At 36.6% G+C, this 12595-nt stretch overlaps 3 protein-coding genes across 3 annotated transcripts in view; 2 read left to right on the top strand and 1 right to left on the bottom strand.

Moving 5' to 3' along the window:
- Nucleotides 1-834, top strand: part of LOC101302449 — a 12282-nt gene extending 11448 nt beyond the window's left edge. The window contains exons 7-9 of the mRNA XM_004297800.1: nucleotides 359-425; nucleotides 549-599; nucleotides 690-834. Of these exons, the coding sequence (XP_004297848.1) occupies nucleotides 359-425; nucleotides 549-599; nucleotides 690-794 (223 nt within the window). The 3' untranslated portion in view covers nucleotides 795-834. The remainder of the gene's footprint in view (nucleotides 1-358; nucleotides 426-548; nucleotides 600-689) is intronic.
- A 2729-nt stretch (nucleotides 835-3563) lies between these two features.
- Nucleotides 3564-5986, top strand: LOC101313597 (60S ribosomal protein L23-like). The gene is made up of 4 exons (XM_004296359.1): nucleotides 3564-3607; nucleotides 3742-4026; nucleotides 5550-5591; nucleotides 5714-5986. The coding sequence occupies exons 1-4, from the start codon at nucleotides 3595-3597 to the stop codon at nucleotides 5794-5796; spliced, it is 423 nt and encodes a 140-aa protein (XP_004296407.1). The 5' UTR covers nucleotides 3564-3594; the 3' UTR covers nucleotides 5797-5986.
- Nucleotides 5987-10140: 4154 nt separating this feature from the next.
- Nucleotides 10141-12553, bottom strand: LOC101313300 (peroxygenase 2-like). Its single transcript, XM_004296358.1, has 6 exons — nucleotides 12377-12553; nucleotides 11643-11792; nucleotides 11469-11554; nucleotides 11066-11160; nucleotides 10668-10793; nucleotides 10141-10550 (listed from the first exon to the last, which is right to left on the bottom strand). Exons 1-6 carry the CDS (start codon nucleotides 12486-12488, stop codon nucleotides 10397-10399), a joined length of 723 nt encoding a protein of 240 aa, XP_004296406.1. The 5' UTR covers nucleotides 12489-12553; the 3' UTR covers nucleotides 10141-10396.
- Between the last annotated feature and the right edge of the window lie 42 nt (nucleotides 12554-12595).

Raw genomic sequence — 12595 nt, 5'->3', positions numbered from 1 at the left:
GGGGGGGGCAGGGCAATATGCAGCTCATGAATTCATATGATGCTTGGTCTATCCGATATTGTTCATTTAGGGTCAGTACTATTTCAGTTACGCGACATCTGGAGTAGATATGGAAATTCGATCTTTGGCTAAGAAACAATAATTGCCATAAGTGACATCTGAAAAAGAAATATTATGTCTGTCATAAGAGTTTTTTTCCTGTCCTTTTTGTCTATTTTGTGTTCTTCGGTATTGTGATTGTGATTCATGAGATAGTTTCTTTACTATTTTCTTCTCAAGTATCTTTTTATTTTTTATTTTTTTTTTTGTCTTAAATTTATACTGAATGTCAATTATAATTTTTTGTTTTTTTGCCAAGATGCTCTGATGCTACCTTGGTTTCGATCCCTGTTGAGGTGGAGACTCCTGACCATCACTATTATCATGTATGATTTTCTGAGCCTCCTCTTCTCTAATCCTTTTGGTTTTCTCAGTTTTTGATAGGCCTGTACAAGTATAGACAGTTATCTGTTACTCAGTTCTTCTATGTTTGTTATAACATTTTGCAGGTTGCCCTTTTCACAACAAGGAATGTTGCTGCTATGGAAGAGCTTACTTGGGTAAGAGGGATTTATCAAAACATTTTAATTTTGATACCACTGTTTATTTGGCATCTTTGTGTCCAATTTTCAACGTGTTTGCTGTTGCAGGACTATGGCATTGGTTTTGATGACCTTGATCATCCTGTGAAGCCATTTCATTGTCTTTGTGGAAGCCAATTCTGTTGTGGCAGCAACCGTAAAGTTCAGGCATGATGTTTTCTTAAGAATTTCATCTACTTGATTAGATTTTAAATTAACATTAGTGTTTTCATAGGCCAAAGAGATTATGGTTCTTTAGGCACTTGAGGTGAAACTTTAGTGCCAGTAAGGCACACCAAGTGTTATGAGAGAAGACAGATTTTTGTCCGAAGTAAACTCTAGGAATTTCTTCTGAAAATATTTCTCTTTGGTGGTAACTTCTGGTAAATCGTCTGGCTCTTAACTCAGATTCTACTATCCCTTTTTTGATTTCCAGAAATGCTTGGGGGGTGTCAAAAGTATTTTTCTGTGACACTCTATCCAAAGTTCCAAACTTGTTAGTTTCTCTTGTAGTATTAATGTCCCTTGATTACAATTGTCAATTTTGTCTCATACAACACAAAGGTCTGAAACTGTGAAAGTGTGAATCATAGTTGATTTTTCTTGGCATCCACCAAATTCCAGTTACTGCTGCGATTGCTTAAGGTATTTCATAAAGGTTTTTTCTATTGCTTTAGGACTATCAATCTCATATCCATAGCCAAACCCTTTGATGAGCCCGATTAAAACGTTCAGGAATTCAACATATGAATTGATATGATGTTGCTGTTTAGCTCAATCTTCATATGCTTAGCTTCGTTCTTATGCATCATATAATCGACTGTAGTTTACTACTACTTTCTTTTCCAACAAAATACGATACTCTGATGGATGGCCGGCAGTAGACCTTATTAGTTTCCGAGTTTTGGTGATGGTTCGTACTTCGTAGAATGCATTATTGGTTTAAGGTCGACTGCGATCGGGTGTCTTTTAGATTAGAAAATGGAACGGCCACGTATCAATCATTGCCATCCCCAAGATCACATCCATGTAAAACATATTCCTACATAAATAATCATCATGAACAAGTCCAGGTCTTATGGATAGCCCTAGACTCTGCACTACCATTAACAAAAATCACCATAGTAACCTTATCTGGGACAACACTCGCATTTGTCATCCTGTCAAACACAACCAAAGCTCACTCGCATTCCTGAGCAAATACTCCAATCGTCACTGTCAAATACACCACTCATCACTGTCCATGTAACCATGCTACTAGATCTTTGTTAGGCAAGTTATCAAGTAATTTGCATACATATCTACCAAAGCAGCACATACAATTATCCGAAAGCAACCCATGATTCATAACAATGTCATCAATCAACCTGCTCATTCCGGTTTGTCATAACAATGTCATCAATCAACCTGCTCATTCCGGTTTATCAGTTATCACGCATAATTATCCGGCGAAATCCCACATCGCTCCAAATGTTCTGATACCATTAATAACATCCACCCTTCACAAACCCATCAACCATTAAACGCCAAGAAACTGCACTCGTTTCCCCCATCACACTAAACATACCATAACCATCACCAACCAGTTTATGTTGTACATAGATGTAGAGGAGCATGTTTGCAACACTGAGGTGTTGGAGGATCCCATTGACAAGAATTTCAAAATGGACTTGTCAAATGTAAAAGATCTTTCTAGAACTGAGCATGGAACTGATGAAGAATTGAGGGTTCAATAACGGCTAAACTTGATGTTGTATGTGACACTTTCTGTATATAGGTCTATAGGTCTGGGTATTTATGGTTTCAACTATGCCTGATGCTGAAGAAAATTTTGTGGAATCTAGGCAGAGAAATTCTTAGGTGCGATAGTCGCACCACGTGGCTCCTGCGACGGGCCAACATCGACACATGGCGATCTTTATCCAACTCAATACTCTTGAAATCAGGAAAAAAAAAACCTAAATCAAAGTTACATTCTCCGATCAACCCATACCCTAAACCACATCCTCTCCCTCTACCTCTCTCAGCCTTCCCCAAAGCCGCCACCTCCATCTTCGTCACCTCTGACGACGAAGACGACTGCATCAAAGATGAACCTAGAAGGTAACAATCTCAGTAGAGTATGGAATAGTCAAATACCAACTGCAGCTTCATACTTGCAGAACATTAATTAACAAGGCAATAATCTCAACAGTTCGGAATCTGAATGGTTAAACACCATATTACCAACTACAGTTCGAACTTGTAGAACTTATAAGTCAACAATCTCAGCAACATCCCGGCCAACTCACAGCTTTAGAAACTTCGTACCTCTGTAATGTCAAATACACTTGGTGCATGTTTGTTTCATGGGATTAAATGAGACTGTGCTAAATAAGGAGTCTAGTTTAGTTAGTAATGTGTTTGGAGTTACTTTGTACTAAAATAAATGAGCTTATGTAATACATTGTTTCATTTTGGCATTCTTAGATGGTGTTATTGTGGGTGCTCAAATATGTCATCCTTAGATAGAACCATCGTTCTAAATTATAAACCAAACAAACTACCCTCTAATCTCATGCAACAAACATGAGTTAATACTAGTACAACTTAAGACACCTCACATAAGTATAAGATAGTCTTAAAACATAAGAAGGTCTACTGTAGTTCTAAATACCAAACTTGCACTTATTGTTAAGGGCCAGGGCTACCAGTTGGACACAATCACTTGAGTGATAGCATTCTTATTAATGTGAAACCACAAGGCAACAATCTTTTGATAAGTTTTATGACCATAGAGCAGAAATTGAAAAATTACAGCCCAAACATGTAATAAGCCCAGTCCTTATTCCGTAAATCCAACAAAAACGATCGGACTAAATTGTAATTCTACAATCTCAGACCTCGCTGAAAACCCTATGCCGCCATCTATATATACCTCTCTAAAACCCTAACACCCTCCTCAGTCTCTCGGTTTGAGCCGCAGCACGCCACAATGTCGAAGCGAGGTCAGTCCCCCTCCTCCTCCCTCTTCTTCTGCTCAATCTCGATTCAGCTTTTGCTTTCATCATTTCATCGCAACCCAAATTCTTCGATTGGAAAAATGAAACGATTTGATTTTTTTTTTTTGGTTTTTGCGTAGGACGCGGAGGATCCGCTGGAAACAAGTTCAGGATGTCACTGGGTCTACCGGTGGCAGCCACGGTGAACTGTGCTGACAACACGGGAGCTAAGAACCTTTACATCATCTCCGTCAAGGGAATCAAGGGTCGTCTGAATCGGTTGCCTTCTGCTTGCGTCGGTGACATGGTCATGGCCACTGTCAAGAAGGGTAAGCCTGATCTCAGGAAGAAGGTCCTGCCAGCTGTCATTGTTAGGCAGCGCAAGCCGTGGCGCCGAAAGGATGGTGTCTTCATGTACTTCGAAGGTCAGTGTTTTGCGCTCTCTTACTTTTTTTAGTTGAAATGTCTTGCGTGTTTTGTATTGTTAAATTAGTAGCGTAAATTGTGGAATTTAGCGGCTTAGTTAACCGTGTTCTGCGGCTGGAAACCTTTGTGGAGTGTTGATTTTTGCTGTGTGCAACCTGATAAACCAAATGCTGGTTCAGCAGAGTTGATTGTATACATATCTGCATCGCTGTAGTTATGTATCTGAGGCCAGCTACATTAATATTAATATTAATCGAGTGGGTTCTCTTCTGTATATAATTTTGCTTTTCGCGATTCGATACATTTCCATAACATTGTATTTCCTGTTGGTGTGTGGCAGTTGTTGAGTTAGATTACTAGAGACAAGTCAGGTTTTCGTCCTTATGTTGTTGTTTTTGCACTTATAAGAATACCAGATTAAGTCAAGTATCCTCATTTTCTTGTGGTTGATACGGTTACAAATCTGGGAAATTGATTATAGTGCCCTTCGTTACAGGTGTGTTTGCCTTATGCTCATATCTGCTCCATTTGGGCTTTACATTTCCTTTTAGGTTACAAACTCTTGTGTCTTATTTTGTGGTTGCACTAACTGTGTTAAGTTGAATTCCTGAGAACATATTGTTGTAACCAGACACAAGTCAGGTATCGTCCTTGTCTGGTGGTCGGTGCAGTTACGCGTCTGGAAAATAGATAATGTTCATCGTTGCAGGAGTGCTTCTGCTTTTATGCTCACATCTGCTCCATTTGGAGACGACATAATTTTATATTTTGCCATGTTTGAGACGGCAAAATTAACAATCAAACACTTGTTTTATGTTAGAGGGAGTGTAAAGTACCTATGGGATTAAGTAAGTGTCTTCATTTTAATTTTTGTTGATAGGGTTTAGGATTACCAGATTAAGTCAAGTATCCTCATTTTTTGTGGTTGATACGGTTACAAATCTGGAAAATAGATAGTGCCCATCGTTACAGGTGTAATTTTGCTTTATATGCTCACATCTGTTACATCTGGTCCCAACATGTTCTCTAGGTACTCTAATGAATAGGTGTGGATCTGGCCCAAAACCTTGCACATTCTGTTGAATGATAATGCCAGTTGTCTATTGGATCCAATTATATGCTCACATCTGTTACAGTAAATTGCTTGTTTGTTTTTGGTTTAATCCAATTCTGAGTGAAACATAAAGATACCAGATTAAGTCAAGTATCCTCATTATCTGGTGGTTGATACGGTTACAAATCTGGAAAACTGATAGTGCCCATCGTTACAGGTGTATTTGCTGTACATGCTCTCATCTGTTACATCTGGTCCCAACATATTGTTTACGGATTTGAATAGTGTCTCATATGATTTTTAAAAATCTACCCTTAAATGTATTCGTATTTTGTATAAGTTGGCTTTTCTTGTTTGGTTATGTTCAGTCTGTGCCAGTTGACATGTATGGTTATTGTATTGTATGCATAATCTTTCATTTATACTTGATTGTTCATCTCTTATTTTGTGTTTGTTCTTCATTTACAGATAATGCTGGTGTTATTGTCAATCCGAAGGGAGAAATGAAAGGTACAGCTTGTAATTTGACTTGCAAATCCGATCTTATTTGCTGTGTTTTCTATTTAAAAGTCTGGTTTTTTACTTGACGACATTAGGTGCACTTTCTAATTTGTTGCTGTTTGTTTTTTCAGGGTCTGCAATTACTGGTCCTATTGGTAAGGAGTGTGCTGATCTTTGGCCAAGGATTGCCAGTGCTGCTAATGCCATTGTTTAAGTGATACCATCTTCCATCTCTCCACAAGACAGATCTTGGTGTTGTCCTGCTTTTTTGTTTGATAATAGACATCCCCAAATTTGACAGTTTTGTTTAATGGGTCTTATATTTTGTGTAAACTTGAAAAGATGTTTTGCTCTGGATATCCTCATGGTTAGCTTTTTGAATGGAGTAGACTTGAAATTAAGATTTCTCTTCTCTTGATTTTTGTCATTGTTTGTGCATATCTAGAATCAGAAATTAAATCCTCGGTGTTATTCGATCAAAAAATGCTCAGAACATGACATTAGTCATTCTTAATTATTTGTGCATCACCATGTTGATTGTGTCTGTCTTTCTTAATATTTTGAGTGCATGTTTGTTTAATGGGACTAAATGAGATTGTGCTAAATAAGGAGTACAGTTGAGTTAGTATTTAGAGCATCTCCAGTAGTATTGTTAAATCAATTTTTGTTTTGAAATTTGTCAATTTTTGGAATGAATAGGAGCTTCAATAATTTACCTAAATGGTTGCTAAATTTAAGAATTGTTAAACAAAATTAATAAATTTGTTAATTGAGCCGTGAATTGTTAAAGGAATATTTATATTTTTTCTTTAATTTTTTTTTTCACGTGTCAGTTTATAATTTGTTAAAAATATTATTTAATTTATACTTAGCAATAACTGCTGGAGCTAAATTTTTATAACAATTGTTAAATCTTATAATTATTGTTAAATTTAACTATAATTTTAGTTACATTGTTGCAAATGCTCTTAGTACTGTGTTTGGATACTAAAATAAATGAGCTTACGTAACATTTTGTTTTCATTTTGGTCTCCTGATGTTATTGTGGGTACTTAAATAAGTCATCCTTAGTTTGCATCATCATTCTAAACCATAACTACCTTTTAATTCCATGCAACGTTAAACATGGGTTAATATTAATACAACTTAAGACATCTCACATAAGGACATGACGGTCTTTAAAAATAAGGTCTACCAAACGTGCACTGAGATATTCCTTGTTGTGTGATTCTAAATTTGTAAAAGTAATCCCCAAAATTGTTAATCGTGTTTACACTTCTATTGTTGTTCCTAAAGTTTTAATGGACCTTTTAAACTGATGGATTTGGGCCACAAAGTGGATTTATGGGGTAAAAATATTAAGGAAGACTTATGTAAGAAAAAAATGTTGAGAAAGTGACAAATATTAAATTTTCTATATTTTTTACCGGTCCCGAAATAAGAAATTAGTGCAAAATTGTCCTCGCTAAAATAATATCCTATTTTACAAAATACGGTATCTCGTGTTGATGCATGAAGCTGGGGTACTATGGTTAAATGAGGTAGGTTACATGTTTTCTAGTCTTTAATAAGTTTATTTTAAACATTAGTCTTCTGAGTAGTTTTTTTAGTAGTTTTCTTTAGAATTGCAGACATTAATATGTGCATCGCATTGTAATATGAAGTTTGTTCTCGGACACTCTTCTAAATTGACCTAGTACGGTAGTATGATTTGAAATCAAAAGATCTCGACTTTATTTTCCCTCAAAAAAAAAAAACTAGTATCTCGCGTATTAAAAAAAAAAACATGGAACGATGTCGTTTGGATTCTCAATCATCTCAATTTCACAGACACAACTCACACCACTGCGTCTGTTGTCCGGATCCGAGAGCCCCACTCGGCCAGTCCCCACTCGGCCACTTCCTCAAGTATGGCTCAATCCGTAAAGTTGCTGGAGAGTGGATTGCTTATGTTTTTAAATTTGATTGTGGACAAAGCATGCTTCAATTCAAAACTCAAAAGCCATCATATTCATATGCTTCAATGTAGCTTTGCTTCGTTTATTAACAGCCTTTCAGTTTTAGAGTTTCAGATGAATTAGATTTTGTAAAATAGGATATGTTGGTGCGGGCTCTTTGGGTAGGCAACAGTGAGGTTAGTTTGCCGGTGAAGAATATGACTCAAGAAAACAATGTTGATGATTTTAACTTTAGAACAAGGATTAGGGTGATTGGCATTAAACTATTAGAAGAAAATTGGGCATTGGATTTTGTGGCCTAATTCTAACTTTTGGGTAATTGAGAAAATGAGAAGGTACAAGTCTATATCTCTGTGTGAATCGAGTAAGTGACTATTTGGCTTTTGAATGTCATAGTTTTATTTCATGAATATCGCATTACGATAATGGATGGTTGGTTTGTTTGTCATTCTACTAAAATATGACATTATATCCATGAATTCTTTAGGCTAAATTGATGAGTGTCCAAGTTGTTAGCTTTTGATTATGAATGAGATACTACAGAGTGAATTGATATGTGCCTAAGTGTGGCTTTTGATGTCAAAGTTTTATTTCTTGTATATTGCATTAAGTTAATGGATAGTTGGTTTGTCTGTCATTTTTATTTTGGGTGTGCCACTGCTGAAATAGGGCATTATATATAGATGATATCCATGAGTTCTTTAGGCTAAAATGATGAGTGTCCGAGTGGTTATGAATGAGATACTACAAAGTGAATTTATCTGTGCCTAAGCTGTCAGCTCTTAGTTTTGTATGAGATATTATAGGCCAAATAGCTTATAGATCAATCCGATATGTTTTCACCTTATGCTGTTAAACCTTATCAGAGAAACCACAACCACCTTTCAAGGATTTTTTTCAGCCAATTCTCCTCTCTTGTAGACTCTATTGCACTAGCAAGAGCAGACTCTGTTCTCCAAAACATATATTCACCCTCGTTTTGTTTTCTGCTGTTTTTAACTTTGTATTGAAGTGGTTGGTAAGGCTAATGAGAAAGTGAAAACAGTATCAAAACTACAAAATGAGAGATGTAAAAGGACGAGGGGTCATGTTTTTATTGATTGATTTCTGGTTTACCTTAATTATACAATTTGGTTGGATCTTGACCAACAAGTATGTCCATCCCTTTACTATGTCTTAGATTGGGATTAGAGTTGGACACGATCCTTTATTTTCTTCATTGTTTTCCGTTCCGTTTAAATCCTATATTCTTGGGTAATGAAATTTGATTTGCGAAGAGAAAAAAGATTGTACACTCAACCTATACTCCGTACAAATCAGAAGTCCATCCGCATCCGTAGCATGATAGCTTCAGCAACAAGTTCGACGACATATTCCGATTAGAGGATTAGTTGAATACGTGTATTTTGATGAGAGATGCAAGGAGCGAAATATTTCATGTTCAAAATCAACCAGGCGCGGAGCCAAGTAAGAGCTTGGTGGGGCTCAAGCCCAACCAAGAATGTTTGAATAAAATGGTTAACGGATAGAGAAGAAGCATAGCAAAAGCATTTGCAGACTTGGTTTACCATAATTACAGCAAACCTAGTCACCTAGGTTCGACTCCCAGGCTGAGAAATTTTCTTTTTTTTCTTCCCTTTTTCTTACTTCTTACTCCTATACAATGGGCCTTATAGGCTTCTTTTTCTTGTTTTTTTTTGTTTTTTTTTTTTTTTTTTTTGCTTTTTCTTACTTCTTACTCCTATACAACGGGCCTTATAGACTATGAGTCATAGTCTTGTTTGGTAAGATGTTTGGTATTTTGATATTAGTTTTGATTTCATTATTTCATAACCCCCTTTTATTTTATTTAATATTCATAGTTCTAAAAAAAATTCTTATTAATTGGTCAAGTGGTAGTACATTTTGGCTGGGTTCTTATTTTCTTATTGCATCTCAATAAATCAAGTGTATATATATCTACTATATTTTAGTTAAATATTTTAGACTATCGTTAAATTTTCTTATTGTTTCAATCAACTGGGGAAAAAAAAAAATTCAAGCCCACCTAGTGTTAAATCCTGAATCCGCCATTGTGTTCAACACTTCAACCCTTTAAAATGATTGAAAAAGAAAACGTCTTTTAAATCGATATGTCCCGATAACAGATGTACTCACGGTATGAGTTTGATCATGACAAACACGTTAAGTTTGATCAACAGTAAGATTACTTAAGTGATCGGTGAATAATCATTCGATCAGCCCCGATTTTTTACAGACGAGACTGCAAACGAGCTCGCGTTCGGACACAAGAGCATTCTGTAGACACAAGAGCATTCGTAAGAGACTTAGAGACAGCACCAACAGGAGTACATGATTGTGTTACAACACAGATGGGTCAATTAATCCTGTGCTTGATTTTCTTTCTTTCGGGTACAGACCGTACAGGGGTCCTAATGATGAAGTAAAAGGGGTGTAAGATTTCAAAGCTGATGTGAGGAAACAATTGATGGGAGATGGATACAGAATTTGGGGCATATTGGGAGACCAATATAGCAGCATTGAGGGGCTTCCAAAAGCCAAAAGGACATTCAAACTTCCAAACCCGATGTACTATGTTTCTTGAGGAACCTTCCAGAATTTAGTTATTTCTTCCTCCATTTGTAATGTTCATCCAGATTCAATTTCCTTGAAGTGAAAAAGAAACGAAAAGTTACATTTATCTACTGCCGTTGTTTGAAACTGGAAGCAAGTATATTTATGAAACATGAACTGATGGTCATTAGCATTATGTGCTGAAAGACCTCAATTTATTACAGCTCTAACATCTCCAAAACACAGAATATATACATAAACTCAAGTAGTGCAATATATTCTTTAGGCCATCTTAGCTTCAGCTCTTGCATTCATCTTGGCGATATACTCGAATAAGCTTCCATCGAAGCAGCGTCTCACAGCTTCTTTAGACAGGAAGCCCTCCTCATCCCTTGCAAGAACGTACAGAAGTCCCCATTCCAGCTTACTTGCAAACCTGTCAAATTTAAACTCTCTCATAGTCTCATAGTAACGTGAAGAACCAAAACTTAAAACGCTATGGGGAAATTTAAAATAAAGAATTCAATCTCTAGAACAGGCCTAAAAGAACTACCATCCAAAGAAGTCGAATGAAACTCTGTTTCCCTCGGTCATGTCCCAAATTTCTCCCAGAGTGAACTTGTCAGGTTCTGTACGAGCATACTTGCTAAACATTTGTTCAATATTTGCTGGCGAAAACCTGGAAATTATGATACCATTGTGTCACAACAATAATATCATATTATCATTGCTGTGGACACACAGCGATAGTATGGATTCTTCTATTGTTCCCATTTAAGTTTATGAAGTATTTTTTTTTTGATAAAAATTTAAGTTTATGAAGTAATATGTTCTCCCCAAAAGTAAGGCATGTTAGGGACTGGTGTCAATATACGAACATTAACAATGAAATGGTGCAGAATGAAGGTGCGGCAGCATAGGTGAACCTATATAAATAGATGTGTGGCATACCTTCCCTCTGTGTCATATGTTCCAGTATCACTACCATGCTTAGCCTTGTGAATGTTTAGAAGGTATATGGGCAAGAACGGAGAAGGAAACCACCCCTGAAAACAAATCGTTCTGTATGATGCTTTGGAAACCCAATAAGCATTCAACATTTGGAATTACTTGCAAAGCAGTACCACATGGAACAATTGAAATTACTCTTACGGAGACCAATAAGCTTAGGGTTTCTACTTTCTAAGATGTCTCAAACTCTCAATAGCTAAAGTATATATTAACATCAATGATTACTCACAAAGTGGTATGTAAATTACTTGCTAACTGAGATCAAGCATATTAAGGTTGCAAGATGTCTCAATGGCTATCGGTATTTCTGGCTAGTTGCAATGTGGTATTTGGAATTACTCACAGGAAGAGTAGGATAACTCAGTGCCCCATTGATGACAACAGCCAGGATAAGAGATGCGATTGTGTTGAAGCCAAGAGCTCGACATCCTGGCAATTAATTGAAACTAACAATATAAATTGACTACAGTAATGGTCCTTTTGGTACAAGAGATAAAAACGTGATGCAGATAATTACCAACAAAAGTTTCCCAAGGGTAGACAATCCCATTTTCGTCCTGGTCAAAAAATGCAACATGTTGCTGAAGAACACTCAAGTTGCGGCTGTGATGTCCAGGTGTTCCCATGGGATGGTTTGTGTCTGGAGCAGCCAGGGCTCTCGAAAGATCTGATGTGAGTGTACCAAAGAAGAAAGAAATGAATTAGTATAGTGAATGTGGATGAACAAATTTTCTCATGTCATATGTTCCCCAATAGCATAATTGATGTCAGGAACAATTTTGAGTGATATGAGCCATCTGACACTAGATTTCTTAGTTAAACACAGAAAAAATTCGACAAATTGGAGCAATAATCTAGGCCTTTTTTGTGTGGAAATGGGAGCAATAATCTAGGCTAGCCCCCGCATATATAGATGGTCATATATGAACTTGGTAAAAACTGAGGAGAAACAAAGAACTTGCTTGAATATAAGAGAAGGTAACAAGTTGTATCATGGTATGAGTAACTAGATCTAGGTAACAAGAATGAAATTTGTTTGCTTTAATTTGAGCTATCTGTTCGTAATCCTAAACTACAATACTTGAAATTAAGCCTCTCAGGATTTCTTTTCATACTAGTTAAGCAATGGAAATCAATGCAACTAGCTAGGCTTTAATTTTCCATTAGAGCATGTGGTCTGGAAACAGATAGAACCAGAAGAACAATCAAGCTTATTACAAAGAGAGCAACTGAATTGACTAAAAGACTAACATGGTTTTGGAAGTGTGGTTTCCAAGTCCCCTCTGACCCTCCTCTCATAAGTGACTGGTGCATATTTTGCTGATGTTGCCAAAGCTTCATTCTCCATCAACTGAGTAGCCATAACTATGATGATCGATCTTTTCCTCTACGAGTCTTTCTTCCTCCTCTGTATATTTGCATATAATCGATCTGGTTTGGAGGGTGTTTGGTTTATATAGAACGGTGGGG

The sequence above is a fragment of the Fragaria vesca genome, linkage group LG4 (genome assembly GCF_000184155.1).
Source record: "Fragaria vesca subsp. vesca linkage group LG4, FraVesHawaii_1.0, whole genome shotgun sequence".
Classification (NCBI taxonomy): Eukaryota; Viridiplantae; Streptophyta; class Magnoliopsida; order Rosales; family Rosaceae; genus Fragaria; species Fragaria vesca.
Note: the sequence above shows the minus strand (reverse complement) of the source record. Positions and strands in the feature narration are given on the sequence as shown.

Bases quoted from the DNA above. Each gene is read 5' to 3' on its own strand.
- LOC101313597 (XM_004296359.1), top strand. The intron at 4,027-5,549 runs GTCAGTGTTTTG...CTTCATTTACAG, and splicing joins TGTCTTCATGTACTTCGAAG to ATAATGCTGGTGTTATTGTC. The intron at 5,592-5,713 runs GTACAGCTTGTA...TTGTTTTTTCAG, and splicing joins TCCGAAGGGAGAAATGAAAG to GGTCTGCAATTACTGGTCCT.
- LOC101313300 (XM_004296358.1), bottom strand. From the start codon at position 12,488: ATGGCTACTCAGTTGATGGAGAATGAAGCTTTGGCAACATCAGCAAAA. The intron at 11,555-11,642 runs GTAATTATCTGC...ATTAATTGCCAG, and splicing joins CCCTTGGGAAACTTTTGTTG to GATGTCGAGCTCTTGGCTTC. The intron at 11,161-11,468 runs GTGAGTAATTCC...ATTTGTTTTCAG, and splicing joins TGAGTTATCCTACTCTTCCT to GGGTGGTTTCCTTCTCCGTT.